This window comes from Microchirus variegatus (assembly GCF_963457635.1).
Source record: "Microchirus variegatus genome assembly, chromosome: 21".
NCBI lineage: Eukaryota > Metazoa > Chordata > Actinopteri > Pleuronectiformes > Soleidae > Microchirus > Microchirus variegatus.
In genome coordinates, this window is record NC_139822.1 from 16057773 (window position 1) to 16083922 (window position 26150).

A 26150-nucleotide genomic window follows, 5' to 3' on the forward strand; every position below is an offset into this window, starting at 1 on the left:
GTGGCGTGTCAGGAGTGGAATTTCACTTCCTGTATCTGCTCTCAGGTGAGTCACCTGTGCTCCTCAGTGTCTTCGCTGCTTGTCGTCGACACACAAACGAGTGTGAGTCCGTGTGGAGGAGTTTCGGAGTTGTTAAAGAGCAGCAGTGTGTGTGTGTGTGTGTGTGTTGTGTGTGTGTTGTGTCTCCGCGGGGGACCTGCGTCGACGCCTCTTCACGGACACTTTTTATTGATACGCCATTTGACTGAAGGCTGCTTTCTTGGAGTGGGAGCGTTGTGTTTTTAGGCCTAAATACTTCAACACAGTGGTGTTTATTTCACCTTGTGTCGCTACAGGTGTGTGTTTCTATTACTTATTACAGGTGTGGGGGACATTTTGGAGAAAAAAAAAACAATGAAAGTCCCTCTCAAGGGAGAGTTTGGAGCGTGCGCGCTGCTCGTGTTGCTCCTCGTCGGCTCCAGCGGAGGTCAGGACGCCGACGCCGACGCGGACGAGTGCTTTGCCAAATTCAAGAGCGGAAGTGAGGACTTTGTCCTCGACGCGGACGAGTCGGTGAAAGACGGCGCCAAGTTCCTGTCGTCGCCCAAGCTGGACGCCGCCCGGGACTGCGTGGCCGCCTGCTGCAAGGAGCCCATGTGTAACGTGGCCTTCATGGAGCGAGGGGACGAGGAGAACTCCATCAAGTCGTGCTTCCTCTTCGGCTGCCTGTACAAGAAGAAGTACGTGTGCCGCTTCGTCAAGAAGAAGGGATACATCAACTACATCCTGGACACCGTGTTTGACGGCTACCTCCAGGTGGACGTTCCTCCAAGTAAGAACAACACATAAAGTCAATGTTCCACCATGTTTCTGTGTTATTCAAAGCTACTTATCGATGTGTTATTACTAGAGTCGGTCCCTTACCTGTAGCAGGTACGGAGCAAAAGGGGGTGGGGGGACTCAGAGGGGCCCCCCTTTTGCACAACGTCAATTTTGACTGAAAATAAACAGGTTTAAACCATGAAATTCGTGATTACTGAGTCACTAAACATTAATGTGTTCAGGAGCTTTTCCTGTTAAAACATGTTAAAACAAAATGGCAGTTGTGCAATGAACCCACTGAGGACAACACAAACATTATTGGTGAGATGTAGAGCTGAAACGATTAATCGATTACAAAACTAATCGCCAACTTTTGATAATCGAAGATCGGTTTGAAGCTTTTTTCATAATTAAAACAGGATTTCTGATTGTTTCAGGTTCTTTAATGTGAATATGTTCTTCGTTTCTTTGCTCCACATAAAAAAGAAATAATTAAAACTGAATCGTTTTGGTTTGTGGACAAAACAAGACATTCAAGAACATCGTCGTTTCCAGATTTGACAAACACTGATCAACATTTTTTTTTTTACATTTTCTGACATTTTATGGACCAAACGATTCATCGAATAATCGACAGATTAATCGATTATGAAAATCGTTAGTTGCCGCTCTAGTGAGATGCTCGTGACTGTGGCGCAGAAACTTTTTGACTTTAGCTCATTCATAAATACTAAACGATATTCAGTGACGTGCTTTGTTTGTTCTTTTGTAGGTAGCTCATATCCCAAATAATGTGTATTTTTTTTGTGTGAATTAGTCGTCTAATGTTATTTCCGTTTCCACTTTTGTTACCACACTCTCAAACTTGAGTATCTACCAATCTCTTACCTCCCTCCCAACAACTCGGCTGCCGATAAGATGTTTTTTTCTTGTGCTGATGCATTTACTACATGGCTATAATCAGATATTTACTAAACAAAATGCTCACCATGGCAGCCATGTGCATCTCATGTGTATTCACAGCGTGTCGCCTTTTGAGTTTAAGCTGATTTTTATGATATCTGATCAAGTGATTTTGACCAGTATTAACCTTCCTCATATGGATGTAAACCAAATGAAGATAGATTTGGGTCACTCATTTATGTATGATTCTTTATTTCGATAATATTTATTTCAGTGTAGTTCTGACGGGAAATGTTCGTATTGTCCCGTTCCTACTGTTAGAACATACCACTTCCTTTAGTCTCACTGGCTCCGTTTCACAGTAACAAGGCAAAACTGACCCACTCGTCCTCAAGTTTCCTCGTCTTTCCAGCAGTTTTACGGCAGAAGCCTTCACTTCAACATGTTCACACATGCCGGGCTGTAATGGCCTCTGGTGTACAGGTTCAGGTTTCTGACACTTATGTGTTGCAATGTTGTAACAGGAAATAGTGCATTGTTGGGATCGAGTTATGGCAGAGGTTTTTTTTATTTTATTATTATTATTTTAAAACTACATTGATCTCATCGTGTCCCTGCAGATGACAATGACCGTCCACCAATAGCCAATGGCGGACTGGACCAAGTGGCCCAACCTCAGGACAGCGTGACACTGAATGGCATCCAGAGCAAAGACGACAATGGGATTGTGACCTACCAGTGGCAAATGCTAACTGGATATCCTTATGCCGTCATTGAGGTGAGTGCAGTGACGGCGACGCAAGCCTCATTCTTTCCACGGTCCTTTCTGAGAATCCAGTTGTAGTAATGTTGCAACACTGGCTTTTTTTTTTTTATTATTATTATTCCTTGTAGGAAACCAGCTTCGAAGACCAGATTATTGTGTCCAATCTGACGTCTGGAGTGTACAAGTTCCAGCTGATCGTCACGGACACCATAGGCCAGTCGGACTCGACCAAGGTCACCGTCCTGGTCCTCACTCCTGAGCAGTCTGAGCGTGAGTATTTGGGCCCATGAGCCAACCATGATCTGAACGTAATCAATTAGTTATGAAGCATAACTTGTTTATTTGAATACGACATAGAGGAAATCCTGGCTTGTCAATTTAAATTTGTTCCTGTATTTTTTTCCTGCATTTAAAGCAAAAACAAAAATGCTTTTCCGTCGTAAACATGAGTCATTATCCCACTGCATTTGTTGACACGTCTGTTGGCTTATTCACCGTCAACCACCTTATATTTACTGTTTGGCAACATGTGAGCCATAATAATGCCCTGCGGTCGTGAAAGATTTTCCAAAGAAAACACTCTTCCTCTTCCTTTTAAAACTCCAAATCTTCATATCCGATGAAACTACGACGAATGCATAGTCGTAGTTTATCGATCAATCAATCAGATTGTATCTGTGTTGCACCTTTTCATACAAATCAAGACAACACAAAGTGCTTTACGGGGGATAAGAACGCAAGAAAGAACAAGCCCCCACCACACCCTCTGGTCAGCCCACCCCCTCGCTCATTAACCATCCCAACAACAAACACAGATTAACACACACTAAACATTAAACACAGACGGGGAATTGAGCTACAAGTTAGGACGCTCAAATTAGAAATTCGTATTTTGACTTTTGAGGAGATTTGTTTGATTTCTAAACCTCAGTTTCCCTTCAATTGTTTGGCTTTTCGTCACATGAACAGTTCCCATGTTGATTGTTATCCAACATGTCAAGACGTGTCCGCCAAATTCCTGACAACACAAAGCAAAGATACAGAGATAAAAGCTCTTTATAAAGACGATTTAACCTGATCCCACTTTTGTTTCTTCAACTGTGGCTGCGCTGGATCAGTTTTTCGTGTGTCGTGGAAGAGCGACGACGTGACAGACGTGATATCACTTCCCTTCTGTTGCGCAACGCTTGGAAGCCGCAAGTCAGATTCTGAAGGCTTCTCGGCACGGCACATGTTTTTTGTTTAGAGTTTCTACAGAAAACAAAACGCAGCAGAGTGGTTTGTGAGGTTTTTGCTTCTCCCCTGCTGCCACCCCACTCTCTCCACCCCCGACTCAACAAAACCTGTCAGTCTGGTTTCAGCTTAAGTTACACAAACAAGACAACTCCGGTCGCCACTACCACAATCTGCTTCAGTATTGATTAAAAGTTGTTGCTTTGAATCCTCTAAAAGTATTGTCTTTCACTTTAATTTTTAAAAATTTTCGGGTTGCTTGTCGATTTGTAAACCAAGGGACAAGAAAGGACATGAAAGTGGCTCAGTTACCCATTAACAGCATGTGTCCTAGGAATGTTCTTAAGTGTGAAATGCATGGGCATGCCACTGACTCTACATGTCAATACTGACAAATTAAACGCACGATAATGGACGGTTTGAATAACAACACAGCTCATTCGTTGAATGACAATCGCTCCTCGTAATGTGAGAGCTTGCTAATGAAAAGTGTAGCTTACAGCTGTGTCACTTTGCAGTCAGAGCGTTCTTTCTTTTTTATTTTAATGCACTTTGTGTTGGTGTGACTCAACAGACACACAAAGCTACAGTACATACAGTACTGGCCTCTTTTTTCCATCGATACAGGCAGTTAAATGTCTGTGCAGGACACCTGTCTTTGTAATTATACGTCTGCTATTTATGACGCAGCCGCCGAGACGAGGAAGCGAGACTAACATATGAAAGAATAAGCACTGTTTGTGTTATCTCACACACTAAAAATCACTATTTTCAAAGCCCTTTTGTGGAAAATGGACTCACTATGGCACATTTGTGTTTTGAGTTTTGCATATTTCTTGCACTTCTTTGCAAGCTAACGATTTATTCGATGCCGTCCACCAGATCACTGTATGGCTCCCAAGAAGATCGGGCCGTGCCGCGGATCTTTCCCTCGGTGGCATTACAACGCCGCCTCGGAGAATTGCGAGGAGTTCACCTTTGGAGGCTGCAAGGGGAACCTCAACAACTATTTGTCCAAGGACGAGTGCACCAAAGCCTGCCTCGGCTCAGGTATCCGTACATACATGATATTTAAAAGAACCCTTATTCTTTCTGAGTAAATGTGATTAAAAGAGGAAACACGAGTCCGTGCTTTGGTTTAGATGATGTAAACGTCGCATCGATCATTGTAAACGCATTATATTCAACAGAATTGTACAACTTTTTGTTCCCCCTTTTTGTTGTCCTATCAGCAATTATTGGCACATAATTATAGTGTGAAATGTTTACTGAGCAACTATTTGAAAAGCTTATGGCAGCTGTATTATCACCACTGTCGATCCAACACTTGTCAGCACAATGGTTTCCTGCCGAGAGTTAGATGTGAAGTTGTGAAATTTACAGATCTCGTGTCGTGTAAAGCAAATGTAATGTTGCTTGTTAGGATATTTTAGGCCCCATTTAGAAAGATAATTATTAAATTGAACAAATTACTGATTTTTGTTAACTCATCGCACTGTTGGGATTGGTTTTAATCTCTTTTTTTTCCTTTCAGAGAAAACCAGTAAAACTGGTAGAGGTCTGCCAATTGGTACACCAGGAGGTAGGTGACTCTTAATGTGATCTGATTTGCATATGTTTTATATTCCTAGGATAAGTGGTTTTCACTATTTCACTATAACTAAAGTACCCTAGTGCCGTAAAGTGAAGTCAATATAGTCAGTATATATACATGTATTTGTGTATATATATATATGTGTGTATTTGTCTGTATATATGTATATATGTATGTATATATATATTTGACAAAATAATTGTAAATAACTTGTGTTTATAATCAGGTCAGTATTTAATCATTCAAAAATATTGTATTTTATTGTTTGGAAATACACTTTCATATATAAACATATATATGTATGTATGGCAAACGTTTTTTTAACAATTATTTTGTCGGATGTTGACAGGGAATACTGGAACGAGTGTTGTTTGTTGTTGTTTGAAAATATTGACACAAATCTAATTCCGTAGCATTAGTGCACAAAATGACTCGACAAAGACAACCTACAGTACATACAGTAACAGAACAGGCCCCTTTTTCATTGATTCAGACAGTTAAATGTCTGTGCAGGACACCCTGCCTTTGTAATTATACGTCTGCTATTTATGACAAAGAGGAAGTGAGAGCGACATAAGAAAAAATAAGAACTGTCTGCGGTCAAGTCAAACAAGTGATGCATTAAGAGATAAGTGAGGTTATCTCACACACTTCTGTGGAAAATGGGACTTTCAGATTGGACGCCCTTGTTCCTTCTACGTTAGCGACCCATTCTCCTAAAAAGCATAACATTCTGAAATGAAACAAAAACGATTGCATCCCTAGCGTGCTGTCGACAGTGTCAATAATCCTTGGGTGCGTTTGTGTGCCGCAGGAAAGAAATGCGGCGCTCCCTGCACCACCGAGCAGTTCGCCTGTGACGACGGCTGCTGTTTGGACCCGGGCCTCGAGTGCGACTCCACGGCGCAGTGCGACGACGCCTCGGACGAGCAGAAGTGCGATGACTGTGAGCAGTGACCCCCACGCAGAATTCTTAAATGAGTTCATTAAAAGTGTTAAATGTGAAATTAAACTTTTCCCTCTCTCTCCCCCCCCCCCTCCCGTGTGCTTTTAGTGAACAACAAGTTTCGGATTCTGCTGATGATGCCATTGGATGAGCAAAAAGGTTTGATTTGAACTTTTCTAGATTTCTTTTGTGAAAACCCACAGCGCTACGATCTCACGCTTACCGTCTCATTTTACGTCCCCCACAGTGCGCTGCACGGAGTTTCCCAACACAGGAAGCTGCAGGGACAGTCTCACTAAGTGGTACTACAACCCCCTCCAGAGGAACTGCTATCGCTTCAACTACGGCGGCTGCCAGGGAAATGAGAACAGATTTGAAAACAAAGAATCCTGTATGAGAGTTTGTGATGGAGTGACGGGTGCGTTGACGCAAAGTTTCTCTATCCCCATCCTCTTGTTTGTTTGTTTTTTTTTATTAAAATACTGGCCTCATATTCAAATCTATGCCTACAAACTGCTACTAAAAAATCTCTAAAACTGAATTATGCCTTCTTTTTTTTCCCCGCTCCCTCATTTCAGAAACTGATGTATTTGCAAGAAAGGAGGAGTTTGAAAAGCAGACCGACGGATCCAAGACAGGTATTGCCTCCCATCACTTTCATAATTCTGCACCTCGAATAGTTATGTCAGTTATCTTTAAAACTCAGACGATGTTTACATCCCCCTTAAAATTTCCACTTGTGAACGCCGGTACACGCATCAAAAACACTGACAAAACTATCCCAGATGTAGCAGAGCTAGCTAGCGGATATTTGCCGAGTGTTTTGAGAGCGTTTGCCCGTCATGTAGCTCTACATAACGGGCTAGCTAGCTAGTTAGCGAGCTGCATTACTGTTCAAAGCTCAACGGTCCGACATTGTACCATGCTAAATCGCGAAAATATATTACAATGAAATTGTTCCTCGGCAGATGTGGCCGCCATCTTTGTTGAAAAAAATCAGCCGGCTCGCTGAATTCGCAAAGCGTCGTGGGTAATTTCATCTTCCAATTTCGTTTTTAAGCCCGCATCAGAGCTCACTACATTTTGAGGGTTGATTATAAGGGCAAAATCGCACTTCCCCTTGCTCCTAGCTACACGAGAATGCGCAAAAATGTAGGGTTAGTGGCAGTATTTGGACAGGTCCTTAGTTTATCCGTGAGTGCAGCCTCGTGAACGACCGATCGTTTAATAAATGAATTGCTGAAAAGCTGTCAAATTGACCACGTTTTAAAAAAAAACACATCTCGTCTTTCACACTTTGACACAGGTATTATAGCGATAGCTGCCATCCTGGGCCTGGCTATCCTCATCCTGCTGGCCGTCCTGCTCTACTTCCTCTTTAAAGGGAAGAAGAAGGCTCCGCAGCACCACCGCGTGCCCGCCAACACCGTTCCGGTCACCACGTTCGAGGACAGAGAACGCCTGGTATACAATAGCACCACTAAGCCCATCTGACCCTCCCTCTGGTCTTCACCTTTGACCCCCCCCCCCCACACTAAGTTGGTGAACAATGACAGACGAGACAATATCCGTTGACTTAAGTTTGAATGCTGGGAGGGATCTGTTTTTTATTTTGTCCATATATGGATTCTTTTTGTTTTGTTTTGTTATTTTTAAAGGTTTGATGTACACAGAAGGCAAAGTGTTTAATGAGTCTGACTTTTAGCTTGTATTTAATGCAGTGACCTGTTAAAATAAGCTGTTGGCTGTGCATGTACTCAGGTTTAAGTGGGGAGAAATTGAATTAGCGTGTAGAGAGTTTATCACTCCATGTCCTACGGGTTATTCCTATTGAAACAGGTAAGAATAATAATGATAGTGTTTTCATTTTTTCTTCCATTATAAGATCTCATAGTAACCAGGATTTACCTCTTTTTTTTCAGAATAATGCCAGAACCTAAACTCTCCGTGTTGCTTGTTGATGTAAAGTAAGATTATCCTGCCTTTTGTGGATTTGTAATCTCACACCTTTGCTCCCTGTGACTTAAGTCTTAAAGCTACACAGGCTCCTTCACTCTCAGTTTAGTGTTTTCTACAATGTTGTTACACTGACACACCATTCATAATGTTGTATATACTTTTAGAATATTGAAATAATTATTTTTACTTGAGATTATTTGTTTGATTTCTCAGAAAAAAAAAAGTGTTTTTAGAAACAGCCGAACTGGAACCTATTATGCCGTATAAAAGCAGCAGTGTTGTTGAATATTCAACAGTCTACTCCTCTAATGATTGTACATATTTGACTCGATCTAACTGTTCGTAGCAGTTCTGTGATGTTTATACAAAATAAAAATAGGAACTAAATGTTATGTGGAGTCTCTTCTTTTCAACGTTCAAACACACGCACACTTTTTGTAGTTTTTCCACCTTATCTACATCATATATATCATCGCTGAGGCTTTGTCACACTGTTAAGAATGTGTTTTGCTTGTATTCAAATAAAATGCATGGTGATGAGTTTGCAAATGTGTCAGACTCACTGAATCCTGTCCAGGCTCTTCTCCAGTGACCCTTTTGGGTTGTTATTGTTGTCGTTTCTATGGTTTAAGATTAAACACAGATGTGTTGGACGCATCCGCTTATCTTAAGACCCGTTTGGTTTCCGTTATGAACATCTGACGTTGTACTTTGTGTGCGTCTGGGACTCAGATAAGGCCTAACCAGGCCAAGTCCCGTCTGCTGACGTTGTGTCCATGGCAACGCATGCAGGACATAACAGGGACAGGATATACGACACATAAGTACAGGTTGTCATTGAGCATGTCAGGAATTTCAGGTGTAGCTTCTTCTTTTTTTTAAACCCCCCCACCCATCTACCAAAGAACATACATACTAATTACACGTCAACAACCACTGTCTACATACATGATATTTAAAACCGACCATAATATTCTAACTTAATATACTACAGCATGCAGTGGAATGCCCTTTAACCCTTTAAGGAAATACTGTAGGGTATAATAATAATAAAATATATATATATATATATATATTTATTTTCGTTATTGTTATCATAAGTAAATAAAATAAAATAAAATAAAATGCAAAGAAATCATTTTCCTTATTTTTTTACTTTGTGTACCATAAAGGGTTAATAAATAAAAGTAGTAAAACTAGGCCAGAATACAGGTGACATATATCTAAAACTGACTGTAACCCTGTAAAATGCCACAAAAGTAGAATATTTAAAGCTAAATTTGTTTGACTTCATACAGTTGATGCGTTACACCAAACAAGTAAGACTCACAACACAACACAGCAAAAACAACAGTTTGTCCCAGACAAACGTTATATAAAACCCCTTTTAAAGCCTTAATAACATCTTATTTAAGCAACAATACAACATATTTTGGCCTGAGTAATACAACAAATACACTTTTATTCCTCAATAACAAGTAGTCCTGTTTAGTCCTTTTTATGTGATTTTGATGAGTGGGCTACAACAAATATTTGTTCATTTCCTTCTGAAATTCCATTTGGCCTCCACCTACGCACTGGACAGAGGCACTGCTGTCCTTTGACCAGCAGGTGGCGACATTGGTTCAACTCTGCTGCATTTGCAGACACAAAATCTCCACCCTGTTGAGTAAAAATTATTTTTGTTGTTACTATATGACATTTTTTCTTTTGCATATTTTACTGGAGCATGATCAATTCATGACTCATCATCTACATTACACTTCCATTTCCACACAGTTTTCTCTGTGCATATTGCTTTTCTACACCACCACCACCACCCCTATGTGGATCTTTAAATAATCTCCAGGAGGAGGGCACAGAGAGGGCCCCTCTCCATTTAATCAGACACACATAAATTATCATCCACGCGATTGTCTCACAGAAGCCACCCTTTGTGAGTTCGACCATTCTACGGAGCTGACCCCTATAAATGTAATTGGCAGGGTGACTATTTGTTATGTTCTTTCACAGGCCTGTCGCTGGTTTCAGGATCACAATCAGAAGTGGCTTTACTGCCAAATAGTTAGTAGGAATGTGCTGTGATGTTTTTCGTGCAAAAACAAACATGAATAAGGAGATATTTAGTTTCTTCAGTGCAACCAAAATCATTGAAAGGTTTTAAAGGTGCCATGTGTAAGAATGTGGCCAAAAACGGTTACTACATTAAAATTCAAAATACCGAGGTCTTTTAGGTTTCTTTTTCTGACGTAACCGGCAACCCGTGGTTGCTTGGCAGCTGAGACTCTAATGACTGCAATGGTTGGTAGACGGCGGTAGGTGGCGCCACATGCCAAAACATGATTAGAAAACATAAACATGATTTGCAGTCTGCAAAATATTTTTTTTTAATGCAAATATTTTGGCTGTACTGTTGTTGTTGGTGAGTTCAGTTTGTTATATGAACATTATTCCTGAGTCTCTGTGACTATTAGGAGGATTATATGGCCAGTTGCTTTGGATTTATTACATAATACACCTTTAATGATTTATTTGTGCAACCAGAAAATATTCAAGCTGAAAAAAAATATAAAAATAGTTGACCTTAGATCCTCCTAATATGTCACAGAGACTAAGGAATAATGTTCATATAACAAACTGAACTCACCAACAACAACAGTACAGACAAAATATTTGCATTAAAAACAATATTTTGCAGACTGCAAATCATGTTTATGTTTTGAAATCATTGATATGTGGCGCCACCTACTGCCGTCTACCAGTCATTGCAGCCAGTAGAGTCTCAGCTGCCGAGCAACCACGGGTTGCCAGTTATGTCAGAAAACAAAACCTAAACGAAAAGAATTTTGAATTTGAATGTAGTAACCGTTTTTGGCCACATTCTTACATGTGGCACCTTTAAACCATTATTTACTGAGAGAAAGGATGAGATTGTTGCAGCCAGATGTGGGGAAATCTCAGACTTTCACAACACAGACGCTGGCCTGTCAAAAACAGGCGGTCCTGTGATGCGTTCACTTGCCCCTCGTAAAGGAAAACATTGTTCCGATTGGTGGCCATAAAAAAACAGTTACGGTGTACCAAATCACGTGTAATTGCTCGGAACTGATAATTATGAATTAAACAATACAAATATTGTTTTATTAGTATTGTACTATATTCTTCCACTGGGCCCAAAGTGTCAATCGGTTTGACACGAGCAAGTAGCAACCACCAATTGGAGGATGTAATGTTTCCGACAGCACGTGAACGCAGCATTAGGTCTTCGCCAGTAGTTTCAAAGATGCTTCATCAGTGTTGCGGTCGCTGCTGTTGTTGTTAGACGCTGAACGACGGGCCGATGTTCCGGGACAAGCGTGTGTTTGTAGAAAAAATGAAGAAACGAGTGGAGTAATGTGAAGTTTTTAACGTCAAAGACACAACAGGGAAACTTTTATTTTCTTCTTCCACGGAGCACGACAGAGGAGAGACGTTGGCGAGTTCGGTATGTTCGCTATTTTTTTATTTTTTACGTTTAAACTTAGCTAACGTTAACCGCGTGGCTACATGTCAAAGCGTTGTGTACTCTTTTTTTCCGGGTTTGTTTGCTCTGTTTTGTACATTATGGACACTTTCATTGCATTGTTCATGCGCTGATACAGTTGTCAATTAAAAGCAAGCAAAAACAATGGATTAAAAATCTACCTGAGTAAAAACAACCCCATACAACTAGTTTACTAAATACAAGTGAACTATACGTTGGATTCCTGCACACTAATAACACGCCGTTGTGACATCTGATAGCTTTTATGGATGTGTAATCCCATTATTCCCTTGGATTATTTCAGTTATCCACCGTGACATTCCTCTATCCACTTTTGTCATTACAGATATCAACAACTTCATTATTCCTAGCACACGTGACGTCACTTTCCCCCATTCATGTGTATTGGGGTTTGTCTTTGCAGTTATCTTCAGTTCAGCTGAAGATATAACCATAACATGAAATGTGGATATCTGCAACAATAATTATTATCCATAATTCCATTTTGATATGTGTACAAAACTAAATCTGATGAGTCATGATTCCATATAAGGATAGTTTCAGTTCCCCTGGAATTATTTAAAGATATTAAACGACACACAAAGGAAGCCTAGGGTTAGGGTAAACTTAGCCTAGGGCATCACTTGTCCCAGGGAAGAACGTCAATGTTGATATCTGCAAATTGTACATTAAGGCTGGGATTATGTATGAAGAACTCTTTCCTGCTGCCTCATATTATTCCCACATATCACATACAGATCATTTCACAACATCCATGCTTTGGGATGTGCAGATAGCAGGAGTTTCAGTCTGATAAGTCGTGTTTGTCTTTGACACTACACACTCTCAGCTGAGTGAACTTTGATCAGCTGCTGGGAACAGGTTTTTTTTTTTGTATTTTTATTCCAAAGGCAGAACTTCTTCTTTTCCGCCCGACCTAAGCGTTTATGTCTTGTGAATAAAACTAATCCTCGTGCTGCAGCTGAATCATTTCCCATTTCCTCTTTCTCTGCAATTCCTCCCCCCCCCCTATGGTGCCCATGCCTGGCCCCAGAAAACGTAATTGTTCTTTCTAATGAGCACCCCAGTGAGACGCACTGTGGTTTTAAACGCAGGCTATTTATTGGTCAGTGACTCTCCCCACCAGCTGCTGAAAAAGAATAGGACGAATCAATCAGTTGCCAGTGAAAAGTTCCCTCTTCTACTCCTTTTGACCTCACTTGACCTGTTGGACAATAACCCCCGTGAACTTCATTTCAGATAAATGTTGCTTCATTGTCAAGAATAACACTTTCCTCCAGGTGGTCCAGACAGGAAACTTGCCTGAGTGAGTCTTGGATCACACACAGTTGGCACGTGAGCTCTTCTTCCCGAGTCTTGGTATGCCGGAGCCGTGATAAAATTACCAGAGCTGCAGAATGTGAGAGACTCAGGTTTTATACAAGTGGGTTTTGACGCTTATTTTCGATGCTGCTTAAGGATATATCTGGATCTTATGAGACTGTAAAGTTGCGGCGTTTGCCGGCTTGTGGCTTGGGTTTCACTGTGAGAGTTGAAGGTCAACTTTAAACCTGACCTTACAACACTGAGGAGTGTTTGTTTGACAGCGGAGGTGTCTGTGTGTGTGTGTGTGTGTGTGTGTGCGCCATAAGCGATTTTAGCATTCCAGAAACCCAAGGGAGGTCAAACATTTTTGTCGTCGATGTAAAGTCCCACAAAAGCACGGGGGAGCTGTTTGTCTGCAGATGTTTATGTGTAATGCACCTTTAAATGGGCTCGCTGAAAATGCTATTTCAAGGTTCGGTGTCTGCTTTCCCTTCCAGAACAGAAACAGAGCAGGACAGACACCATGGAGGACTACTTACCCCCGAGTTCTTCAACACTTTTGATTTTTAAGAGCTGGAAATCTTTATGTTTCCTTTCTCAAATAAGATGGCACTTACCAACGCCACTTGTCAGGTAAACATTCTGTGGTAATTGGTTGAAAATAGCCGTTTCTTCTATTTCAACACAGTGGGGAATGATTATTTTCTCATTAAATGCTATTTTGGCCGGTGTGCGTATGTGCGTATTGGATCTTTTATCGCCACATTTAAGCAGCATTCTAAAAGAAAAATATAAGCGGGTCATATGCTGTGTGTCTGTGGGAAGTCACGGGTTCAGGCGGCGTCTTTTGTCCAAGCCGTGGATTTAATTGAGATGAAGAGAGACTGTCAGGATTTATTGTTTTGCCCAGTGAATGAAAAGCAGTTAGCCTCTTAAGGCCTGTGTGTGTGTGTGTGTGTTTGTTGGGGGATAAACTGCAGGCATGATGTGGGAAAGAGGGCACTTAAAAAAAAAAAAAGAAGCTGTTTGTCAAGGGGTATTTTCTGTCAGGGTTGACAGGGTAACAGAGAGGTCATGCAAAATAAACACGGCACCAATGCTGAAATAATATAGACTCCTTGTCTGTAGTTAGTCCACAGGACTCTGGATCTCTGCCTGCTCTGCCAGACTCGGACTTTTATTTGTTCTAAACTTAAACATCTGTCCCGATTGGTGATGTCTTAAAGACACTGCTCCTCTGTGTTCGACTACTACATCCCAAAGGACTTGTGTCATGCTTTTAGATTCCTGTGGGCCTTGTCGGGGCCAGACGGGGGGGAATGCGATTTAATGCGGTAGGTCTGCGATAGTGACAGAAAAGTGCTCCAGGGAGTTCTGTGGATTATTTTTAGCTTCTGCCTGAGGTAAAACATCAGTTCGGGTCATTAATTATTGCACTGAAGCAAGATTGCAGATCGTGAATCTAATCTGTGTCGTCAGTTGTGTGTGCATAAATCACTTGGTCTAAAGACAGCTGGTGCATGGGTATTTCCTTTTGGAGACTGTTTGAATAACAGGATTTATCAGGACTTGGATGTTAATAGAATCCATTTATTGTGAGCCTTTTGTTGTTATATATTATGTCACATCCTCTCTGACTCTTTCCTGGATAGACAGAGAAAGTGACTTGTCTCCCTGATAGCAGAAGTTTTGTTTTCCCTCTCACTTCCTCTCTAGACATTTTCAGTTGTTTCACTTCTGTCGATGCTAAAAAAGCTCTTTTCCGACAGCGCTTCACGCTTGAGGTCTTGGTTCATGGTATATGTTGGTATGTGTGTCTTTTAACACATTTGTGATGACTCACAGAAACGTTTTCACCTCGTTTGCACGTGTGCAGTATTCTGGTCAGCAGCCCACCCCCTTTAATCATGTGTTTGTTGTGTTTTAAAGAAAGGAATTCAGGCTTTGACTGTGTGGGATCAGTGTAAAGCCCAGTGATTAGAGGAACAAGGAAGTTTATCTGCCCAATCTGAAGAAGTGATCCATCGCAGGTCTTTCCTTTTAATAACCGTCCCATTCACTTTTCACCGCATCTGTCTTCAATTACGGGGGCAAGTTGCTGATTCTCATGTGGTGGGGTTCACGGTGTGGGCAAAGCAGGCGTCAGCTGTGGGAACCAAATGTTCTCCATTTCAAGCACAGGTGGCAAGTTTGGTATGAATGTCGGTCTGTACGCCGTGTTTTCTTTCTTCAGAATTTAAACATTTTCTGTGCCCTCCTCCCTAGGAAAACAAAGACGATGTATTATTTTATGTCGGCAAACAGGAGGTGAACGATAATTACTTGCAATGATGTCCAGAAATGTTCAGGTTGTTGGTTTTACCACTTCAACCCATTCCACTTTCCTCGCTCAGACCGTCTTTCAGCCTCCAGCCTTTGATAAGACGTGGAAAAACATTTACGTCTACGGTGCGATGTTGGTTTGAGCCCATTATTTTCTCTAGTCTAGCCTCTTGTTGACCAAAGAGAGATTAGCATAGTTCTGATCTCATCAGTTTCCAGGTTTAAAGTGGGAAGGATTATCAGATTATTTGATTATTTTGCTGTTCATTGAAACCAGTTCAAAGCCTAACTAACCCACCACTTGAAATCCAATTACAGAGCCAAGGAAAGTCGAAGTCGCAGGAAACGTCAATCTTTCTCACAGTAACACATTAACTGAGGACAAATCAGTCATACGATACAGAATTTTTTTTCAGAAACCCATAAAGCTAGAAACTTTGTTTATTATATTCTAGATATTTCAGATATTTCCTGCATGACATATCTTGCATAGTGACGGAAACCATGCAATAAAAGGGATTCTGACGTTACATAAACCCCCGAAAGCAAAGCAAAACAAACAAACATTGGCTGCAGGGATTCTTGTCGACCAGTAAAGATAGATAGAGATACTTTGCCCCAGGCTTCAGCTACAGGAACCCTACAGTGAAGCAGTGATCTGATGTTCAGAAGCCGCTCTGTGACTTCTCCTCTTGCATGCCTGCACTGCTTAATTGCCAGACCTCTTGGCAAGAGAGCTCAGTTTGGCCTCGGCCCGGCCTGGCTGTTAGTTTGGCACAGTGGCCAGCAAACACACTACGAAGAATGCCCCCCCCCCCCCCATCCTAATCCCTGAAGAATTTCTGCTCCTCTGATCGTGCTCGGCCCAAGAATGTAATGTTTAAAAAAGCTGGAGGCACACCAGGAATTATACCGAGGCCAGTTCTCATGCACCAGCCCTCGATCTTAATTTGCTCCGAGGAGCCAGAGAACAACTGTCGTGAGAAAATGGCATCATGGCGGCTCTGAGGACACGCACCTCATCATTAACAGTACTGAAGTCTGGCATGAGGGATTAGAAAAAGACATGCTACCAGACTTGAAACAGAGCACTGGGCAGTCTCACTTATAATGAGAGACTTGTTTTTGTTGGGCATGGATTTATTCTAGCTCTAGGAATTGATTTTTTTCTGTCTTGTATTTAGTGCTGCTTGAAATTGTTTTTTATTTATAAAAAAAAAATATATATATATATTATAGTGTTAAAATTGACTTTGTTTGTGTTGAATCTCCCCCTACATATCTTATAGCCCTGGTTACACTATACACTACCAGCATGAGCTAATCCAGAGCAGCAAGCAAGGGAATGGGAAGAATTTCCCCTTTTATGTGAGACCTGATTAGCCTGGCTAGTTGATACTCTCCATTACCCAGACCAGTCAAGAAAAGTGTCATGTAATACAGAAACCAATGGTATTTGTCAAGTCAAACTGATGAAAAATAATAAACCTTGCCATTAGATCCGCAATCGATTAATCGTTTGGTCCATAATGTCAGAAAATGTTAAAAAACATTGATCAGTGTCAAATGACGATGTTCTTGAATGTCTTGTTTTGTCCATAAACCAAAATCATTCAGTTTTAAGCAAAGAAACAAAGAAAATATTCACATTTAAGAAGCTAAAACAATCAGAAATCTTTAACAGTTTCAATCATGAAAAAAGCTTCAAACCGATGAATCGATGATCAAAATAGTTGACGATTCATTTAGTAATTGATTAATTCAGTTCAATTTCAGTTCTTATTGCCATGCTGCCTGTACTGTATGTCTTGTCGTAAAGTACCAGGCATCTGTTTGACCCTCTTGTGTTTTGTTTTGTCAGATCCAGAGGCCTGAGTGCCATGCCAGAGGGGTCTCATTCTGCTCTCCACCAGAGCCCAATGGGGGAAGGTAAGATCGATGCCGTTATTGCCTTGGTAATAGCCGTGTTTGACTTGACCACCCTGATAATGTGCAGTCTTAATGAAGACGATGGTTTGTGTGGTGGCGTCCGGGTACAGTATGCTAACATGTGTACAGTACAAGTGCAGCAAGAGGCAAATGGAAAAAGCCTTGAAATGGAAGAATAGAGGAAATGTAGAGGCTTTGCGAGGCAGAGCTGAGAAAGAGAGCTATGTACTCCCCTCCTACAGTCCCAGCTGGCAGAGAGGCTCTTTGTGAAGCCGTGGACCTCGGCCAAACCCCTTCATACAACTGAAACCATCAAACCAGATTGTATAACAATCACAGTTCGTGAAGAAGGTAGGCCCGAGCCAGCGGCGCTGACCTTGGATGTTGAGGGGCCGCTTAAATGACATATTATTTTAATGTTATCTTCAGTTGTGGAGCCACTGCATTGACACAGAGACTCTTTGTATCTGTTTGCTTGCCCTGTCCCTCAACCCCCACCCACACCCACCCCTCCTCTTCTCTCCACTGAACACATTTGGCTCTGGACTTCGACTTTGGCTGAAGAATACCAGTGTGTCAATGGTTCTCTTTTTCCTCCATGCCTGTCCCTTCGCTTCGGCTTTGGCCAGAGGAGGCCTTTGGCTCAGGCAGACGTGTGCCGCCCTCATGAAAATTTGCCTGTTTGCTCAAAAGGCCATGCTGCACTGACAGCATGCTCTCACAGCTTATTTTGCAGCTCAGATGGCTAGTGCGAAATCGCATCGACCTGACGGAACTCCCACCACCGCAACTTTCGGTTTTGTTCGTTTAGGAACCAGTTGGAGTTAATGTGTGACTGACCTGGGTCTCCTCCTGCTGTGGATGGGTGGATGGTAATTAGGGGGCAGGGCTGTTGGCAGTGCACTATCTATGTTAGGTGATGATTGTATGCGGTCAACAGGCACGAGGAATGCACATGGTAAAAGGAAGCCCCTTGTCTGGTCAAGGCAAACAATAGAAAGGTTGTGGTCTAGCTCCGATTTCTCTCAAGAGTCAAAGGTGTTTTGATTATTTTACCACCACCACCACCAGGGTTTGGATGGTGCCAGGCATGATCAGACAAAACCAGTGTAAAGGAAAGTATTTGGGCGGTGCTCCAAGATCTACTCAGATTTTCTTTTCATTGTTCTGTACTTTGAATACATTTCCAGGGCAATCTGGATGAGATGATCCCATCAAAGTCAAACTGTTAATCACCATGATGAATGGGAACAAGCTTGATGATTATCCTTGTATCACACAGGGGTTAACAGGACACTGTGTGACAGTGACACAACAAGGAATCAGTAGACCTAAGGCTATATGAAGCAGCTCTCTGAAAGATAAGGACTCCTGATGACCTACTTCACCTCATGTAGGAATGTAGCTGCGCGTGCAGAATGTAAGCCTTTACAGGGAGTTCTGAAGGGTACGGGACGGGTGGATCATCGCCATTCACTGCAGATTTTCCAGATCAGTGGGCAAAGGGCTGTGGACATAGACAAATGATGGTGGCAGGGATGGCTGCATCTCAGAGCGGGCTTCTTAATAGAGATTCCTGGACTGGAACTCTTCCTCGGCTAAATTGCCCGGAGCATTAATTCCCAGCAGACTCAGGTGGAGCTGAATCATCTCCTGTTCAGTAAAGTATGTGTCTGCTCTGACACTTGCTGAAACTGCAGAAACTCCCGTTTATTTCAGTCATCCATACATCACAGCTTTTTATTGTAACAGAACTTAAACACGGCTCCGTGTTCGCCGTTTGTGAACGTGGCTTCATTGTTGGGCTCAGGCTCTCGTACCCTCACAAAAGACGATCTCAATGGAAATGATTTTACAGCTCCGACAATGGCATTCCTCCTTATGGAGCTCTTGTGGTGGATTACCCACATTAACTACAGGCTCTCTACTTCGGGTGTTCCTGTTAGGTGGCCTCTAGCAACTCGTTTGAATCCGTAAAACTCTTTATCGTCTTCCTCTAAAACACTTAATATTAAGTAACTAAACAAGTATGCATCCAAATAATTCACTGCCAGATACTGTGTGATAATGTTAAAGCAAATAGGCAAATTCCTCACTTTTCAACTTTAGTGTTAATAAGGTCTTAATGACAGGGAAAACGGCATCACACCTTTTATAACTCTGCGCGTCATAAACGGCTTGATGTGAAGTAAATGAAGTGTTCCTCCTGCTGACCTCCGTTGCTCCACACTCCACACAGCTGTCCTGCCACCAGCCTGTGTGGACTCAGCAGAGAGGCGCTAACAGGACAGCAGTTTGCTTGTAGACTGTCAGACTGGTGATAAAGTTAACAATGCGCTCACACCTCAGGGCCCAGATGGCGTGTGTTGTCAATAGGAAACGTGGGTTTTTTGAAAAGGTCCAGGGCAAGCAGCGTTGCCAGTGCCTGAAGGGTTTCGTGGAGGGGGAGCTTGTTAACGGAGGAGTATTCTAAGTGGATCATCACATGCCTATGCACTGAGGTCATTTGGCAAGTCTGGATCCTTTAGGAGCCACGGTCCGGCACAGGGGAGGTTTACAGGATTAAATTTGACCTTTTTTGGGGGGGGAGTTTTGTACCTTTGTTAAATTGCTAATCCCATTCTCCTAATCCTTATCTCAAGAAGGGGGTTTGTCCTTTGTTATTTCCCATTTGTGCGTCACAGAATGATTACATATCATATTGTTTTGATATGTAACATTTGTAACCAAAAATATACATTTTGTTGGTGATTTACGCTGTTAACCCTAACCTCTGTTTGGTTTTCATGAACCGAAATGATTTCACATTATTATCTATGATATGCCCTTCATATAAAAAAAAAGGGGGTTTGCCTAACAATCCTGCCCAGGCCTGTCCGAGCGTTTGTGTGTATACAGTGGCATCATAGGGACTGGCAATGGCAATGATTGGCTTTTATAGGCGCTTCTTTAAAGGTGCATTATGTAATAAATCTAAAGCAACTGGTCATAAAATCCTCCTAATATGTCACAGAGACTCAGGAATAATGTTCATATAACAAACTGAACTCACCAACAACAGTACAGCCAAAAAAAATATTTTTTTATTTTTTTAATTAAAAAATATATTTTTGTTTATGTTTTGAAATCATGTTTATGCATGTTGCGCCACCTACCACCGTCTACCAATCATTGCCGCCAGTAGAGTCTCAGCTGCCGAGCAACCACGGGTTGCCAGTCACGTCTGAGCTACAATGGCGGAGATAAAGAAACTTAAAGACCTCGGTATTTTGAATTTGAGTGTAGTAACCGTTTTTGGCCACATTCTTACATATGGCGCCTTTAAGTTCTGTGATTTTTCAGCTTCTTAAATGTGAATATTTTCTGGGTTTCATAATAACACATAAATCATTGAAACTGAATCATATAATCAAGAAAATAATTGACAGATTCATTGATTGATTGCAGACCTAAGCTAAAGTCCGCTGTTCTGAGAAACACTGCGACTGTTGTGTGAGTGTGAATTAATTTGAAAAATGGTTTGAATGTAACAGACAGTTGGTGATATTTAACAGTTATGTACTTGAGTTTTATCAAAAGTCATGGAAAACACACACTCACACACACAAGACTTCCCCCAAAACTTCCCAGCACATTTTGACCTTGACTGTCAGTGTGGAATGCAGGTTCAGTTGTGTGTGTCTGTGTGTGTGTACTCGGCCTACTTTGTCCTGTGTGGTATATTTACCAACTTTCAGGCTAATTATTAACACAGGATTAAAGACCTGTTGTGAGGCCAAACAGAAAGTGTAAATCAAGCTATTTGTACCGAATAAGAAGAAAACCTTGAAGTGACCTAAATTCTTCTTTCCATCAACAAATAAGAAATAAATCCAGGCCGTCGGTCTCAGCGTCTAATCACTAGTGTACTGACTCGTGCTGTTTGATAATGGTCTGTGAAGCTTAATCCTTGGAGGCACCTTTTTTTTTTTAGCATGTTCTTCCTGCCCTCCGGAGGGGCAGCCATTCATTCACCATGGTCAGGTGGGGAGGAGATCAGCGGGAGGCTACCTCCCACTGCCCCAATGGGAGGAGATGAGTGCCAGAGGCTGTGGATGGAGGGCTATACAAGGAAGTTAGGAGTGGATGTTGAGGGGCGGAAGGGCTTTATTAAGATTAAGGGCCAAACATGATTTGCTCTTCATTTCCCAAGGGAAGCGGGGTCACCGCGTCTTTAGTTCTGAAACATAAATTAGCCTATTAGTTACCTCAAGAGCCAGTTGGAGGTTTTCTATTGTCAGACAATTAGGAGTGAGGAATTTTCACCTTGTTACGATGCAATCATGCCGGAAGTCGAAGGCCTCTTACTGGCCAATGGGCATCTCAAAAACTAGCAACTCTTTTCACGCAATGAAAGTAGATGAAAAGACGGCAAGAATGTACTTTGCACATATGAACGTTGTCGAGGAAGATAAGGGTGAGTTGCATCATGTGTGATAAAAGTTATTCTTAAGGATTCCAAGACTGTGCCAGGCACACGGAAAGCAAGGAGTGAATCATCGTGATTCAACTAAACACGGAAATTACTTATATTTCCACAGTTTTATTACCATCGATCGCACATGTACGATCAAGCCAGTCTCCCTCTGACTTGAGATGTGATTCACGGTCCACTGGGTCTATGATTTATCACCGTTTGATACGTGAATCAGTGTAAGCAATAAGTAGGAGCGGCTCTGTGAAGGTTAGTACCTGAGCAGGCAAGGGCTTGTTTCATCCGTGGGATGTTGCTGTGTCAGAGTGCTGTCATTCTGACTCTCACTGTTTGTTTAATGCCTGTAAGAACTACTGATGCAAATGGCTGAGGCGACCTACAGAGGAGCCAAGGTTCCTCTCAGTGGCTGCCCAGAGAGTCCGATGCTGCAGCAGAATTATTTGCATGTTGGACATCGGTCTAGGCGGCGTTGTTCCCGTTTCTACGCCCGTGTTTTGGCTAGGCTACAGATGGACACACGCCAGACAGGAATATACACAGGTAAAACCTATTTAAACCTTGGGGTGATTTACATATTCGTAACTTCCTTCATAGGCCGAGGAAGTTTGGATAGAAATAGTCATACAGGTGTGTCTCTCTCTGGCAAACAGCTTCTTTTAAGCCATGTGTACAGAACACACTCACCACGCAGCTTATTATTGTCTTATTAATGCGAGGTTACAAAAAAATAGAGGGATTGGAGAGGAGGACTAACGCATTTATGGAGTTTAACGTCGTTTTTCAACCTTCTCGCTTTGATGGATAGATCTCATCACTGCCATCTTAAAGGTATGGAAGGACTGAACCATTTATATGTTCAGTAAAGTTTGGTATCAAAAGGCTGGGCGCACCTTTTTATTGATTTTTATTATCAAGTGATGATTTGTGTAACATTAACCATAATTGTATGTAAAACTCGCACTGTAAAACGTATTTATTTCCTTATACTCTAAAGTAGTAGTTGCTGTACTTGAAGCAAAGACCTTCCATCCTGTTGAGATGAGCGTAAAACACAGGTTGGATAAGTGTTGTGAATGGTTTAGTTGGTGTTTTTTAGTCTCGGGAGAAAACTATACCTTGTCCTGTGTAGAATTTGCATGGTTATCTGCATGGATAGGGCTGGTTTGCATGAAGTGAGACAGCGAGTCGTGTCATCACAGGCTTTAAACTGCAACCGACAGCTAACGTCAGAGCTGCTCGCTCGCTGTGTCTTATCATGTCCTCGGACTAGGTGGTGAAATGTAGCCATGAATGAGGCGTCGGTGTACTGTGTGCCAGGTTGTACAGTTTCTATTTGGCTTTCTGCTCTCGACTGTGAAAGACTGTTTGTTAGATGTGTCTGTCATTGTCCAAGCGTGAAAAAAATGATTACACAAGGAATCCTTTATGTCCCATACACCGAGAACGTCACACCGACGCCACCTCTGTCATACACGAGAAGGTAGCCTTTTAGAAAAGCTAATAACCAGGTGCTGCAGTATTAATTCCGGAGTTTCTGTGAACCTCTGGTACCGCTTTATTAGGTTAGCGTGATGTCAGAGGCAGACGAGTTTATGAAGTGTCTGCATTGTTAGCCGTCTCATCAGCTCACACTGACAGGAAAACCAGTGAAGCGTCACAATATTAGCTCAAACTGATTAGTCATCAGTGAGCGAATATCATGTCTGCTTTCAGCAACACCTGTTATACTCCTCACACTGGACTAGAATCGGTTATATGCCATTTTATTTGGACATCTTTGCTTGTATGCACTGCCTGTCTGGGGGTTGTTTTCAGACAAAACAAAAATCAAAGGAAAGGTCACACGTGTACCCTCCTGTAAATGTTAACCTCGGCTTAACAGACGGGAAACTGGAATTCGGAGAATCGCAACGAGGTGTTGGGAGTTTGTTTCTGGAATTCCAACCATTTTTTTCTTCCTTTCGGCAACAACATCAGTAATGTGTTCACAACATGCTCGCAAAGAATGTGAGCTTTTTGTAATCTATTTCAGATCGCACCATCTCTACGCTCTGTAAACATCAACGTTCTTTGTTCTCTTTGAGGTGAAATTGTACAAATTCTTGCGTTATTGAGGTTAAGAGGCTGACTAAAACGTAGTCCAAATACTATACTGTCTCTCCAGCCTTGACTTGGTTAATGGTTATGTGTGTGACTTAACGACTGTATTGATGCAGCTGTGAAACAAAGGAGAGTGCTGTGTTTTTGTTGAGGTCGTATACTAAAGTTAGAAGATGGTAGGGTCTGAAATGGATTTTTTTTCCCCCTGGATTATATGTTTAACCTTACAAAGTCGTCACCACAACTATTCTCTTGATTCTCCATTCTCTATGATATGATTTAACAGGTCAGTCCACCGAGCCGTGCAGAGGAAAAAGCCACAAGTCTGTAAAATAGGGCTAATTTAAAATCACATCATCGATAAAACTTCAACTGGTTTTGAAATGCATGAATGTGAATAAAGGCTTCCCGCGCATATGTGGCTTTACTTCTTTTTGCCAACTTGGCAGATAGATGAAATAAATGAAAATAAATGGGAAAAAAACACAAGTTCATATTTGACATCTTCTGCCAAGTGGTAGTTTTGCAGAAAACATATGGTTTAAGCTCCTGGTACAATACTCTCAGTTTATAGACCTATCCCTGCCAAAAAAAGCACTGACATTTGGGCTTTAAGGGATAAATCCCATGAATTTCCCCTGCTTCCTATAAAGTTAATCATAGCAAATTGTGCTAAAGAAGCTGTAAGCTTATTTTCCCATTATTAACCATTACGACAATGGCAGTTAAATACTGCAAAAGCACCACTGCACCAGCAGCAGCATAGCAAATAAATGATAATGACAGGTAAAACACAGGCATGCTATTGTATTATTGTAATTTGGTTGCATTAAAATGGAACATGAGAATGAACACAGATGCTGCATTTGTTAAAAAAACGCATAGAAGGTGGAATACAGCTTAATTGAGCTATATTTCAATTTAAATATGCACTATGCACTGTACATGTTAGAAAGGATAAAGTGACAGCTGGGTGGCACAGGAATGGGCATGGCCTTAGCATTGTGGCTACAGATCCCTCAAAGATTTGCGATAAATGTTTGCAGATGCTGCAGAGACTCTGTGGCACCGAAAGCAAGACCAGATTCGGTCTGTGTGATAATGGTTGTGCATTAGCGAGAGGAGAGGAGCATCAACACTCATGAGTCACAGAGAATACGTTGTCCGTGATGACTGGCAGAAAACGGAAAAAATGGAAAAAACTTTTGCTGTGTGTGGTATATTACCGTGTGCGTGGCTTATCTTGACCAGGTCATTTGCATTCCTAAGCACAGCCCTTTTCAACAAAGTCGGTGAGTGGTCCACCGTTGTTGTTTTCCTCCTGAAACATTAGGTGTAAGTGGTATCAGCCTCTGATAATGCCTTTCCAGTAGTGCCTCTAATCTGAAGTGGTATATCAGAGCTGCGTTAGGAGCTAGCGCTGGATTGAAGTGCATGCTTAATTCTGGAGATTGTCTTCAGAAGAACTCGGTAGTACCTGTGTTGTTCCTTCACTTTGAATGTGTGGAATTTTAGTTTTTGTCTGCTTGTATAGAGCTGGTAATAGTGGTAAAGGTGTTGCATTTCTTGTACATTTTGCATCACTGGATCATTTATATATCCCAATTATATTTTCAGACTTTGCCAGGTAGTCTTAAAGGTGCCTTATGTAAGAATATGGCCAAAAACGGTTACTACATTCAAATTCAAAATATCGAGGTCTTTTAGGTTTCGTTTTTTGACGTAACTGGCAACCCGTGGTTGCTCGGCAGCTGAGACTCTACTGACTGCAATGATTGGTAGACGGCGGTAGGTGGCGCCACATGCCAAAACATGATTTCAAAACATAAACATGATTTGCAGTCTGCAAAATATATATTTTTAATACAAATATTTTGGCTGTACTGTTGTTGTTGGTGAGTTCAGTTTCATGTTATATGAACATTATTCATGAGTCTCTGTGACATATTAGTAGGATTTTATGGCCAGTTGCTTTAGATCTGTTACAGAATGCATCTTTAACTTCCTCTCTGCTAAGCTCACATTTCCTTCTTTTGCTCAGCATGTGCACACAGCAATAGTTCACTGCCATAATTCTATAAGAGCAGAGCACAAAGGATGATGTATGCATGGAACAAAACTATAGTTTCTGCTCAGAAGACACTTTTGTTATCATGCTATTGCAAAATTGTTAATTAGATGCAATCCCTAATTCTGACCATTGATTAGCAGTGTGTGGAAGTTGTGCAGACATGGTGCTGTGCTGCTTCTCATCCTCTTTTTTTTTTTATACAT

The 26150-nt window shown here is 41.6% G+C and overlaps 2 protein-coding genes across 2 annotated transcripts in view; both read left to right on the forward strand.

Moving 5' to 3' along the window:
- Window positions 1-393: 393 nt before the first annotated feature.
- spint1a (serine peptidase inhibitor, Kunitz type 1 a) lies at window positions 394-8456 on the forward strand (the record flags this gene model as incomplete). The annotated part of the gene is made up of 10 exons (XM_083908055.1): window positions 394-811; window positions 2325-2482; window positions 2599-2740; window positions 4586-4753; window positions 5238-5285; window positions 6112-6243; window positions 6352-6402; window positions 6491-6661; window positions 6822-6881; window positions 7550-8456. 10 exons carry the CDS (start codon window positions 394-396, stop codon window positions 7735-7737), a joined length of 1536 nt encoding a protein of 511 aa, XP_083764181.1. The 3' UTR covers window positions 7738-8456.
- Window positions 8457-11615: 3159 nt separating this feature from the next.
- LOC310942642 (pleckstrin homology domain-containing family G member 3-like) overlaps window positions 11616-26150 on the forward strand; it is a 30890-nt gene continuing 16355 nt past the window's right edge. The window contains exons 1-2 of the mRNA XM_083908056.1: window positions 11616-11686; window positions 17235-17302. Of these exons, the coding sequence (XP_083764182.1) occupies window positions 17254-17302 (49 nt within the window). The 5' untranslated portion in view covers window positions 11616-11686; window positions 17235-17253. The remainder of the gene's footprint in view (window positions 11687-17234; window positions 17303-26150) is intronic.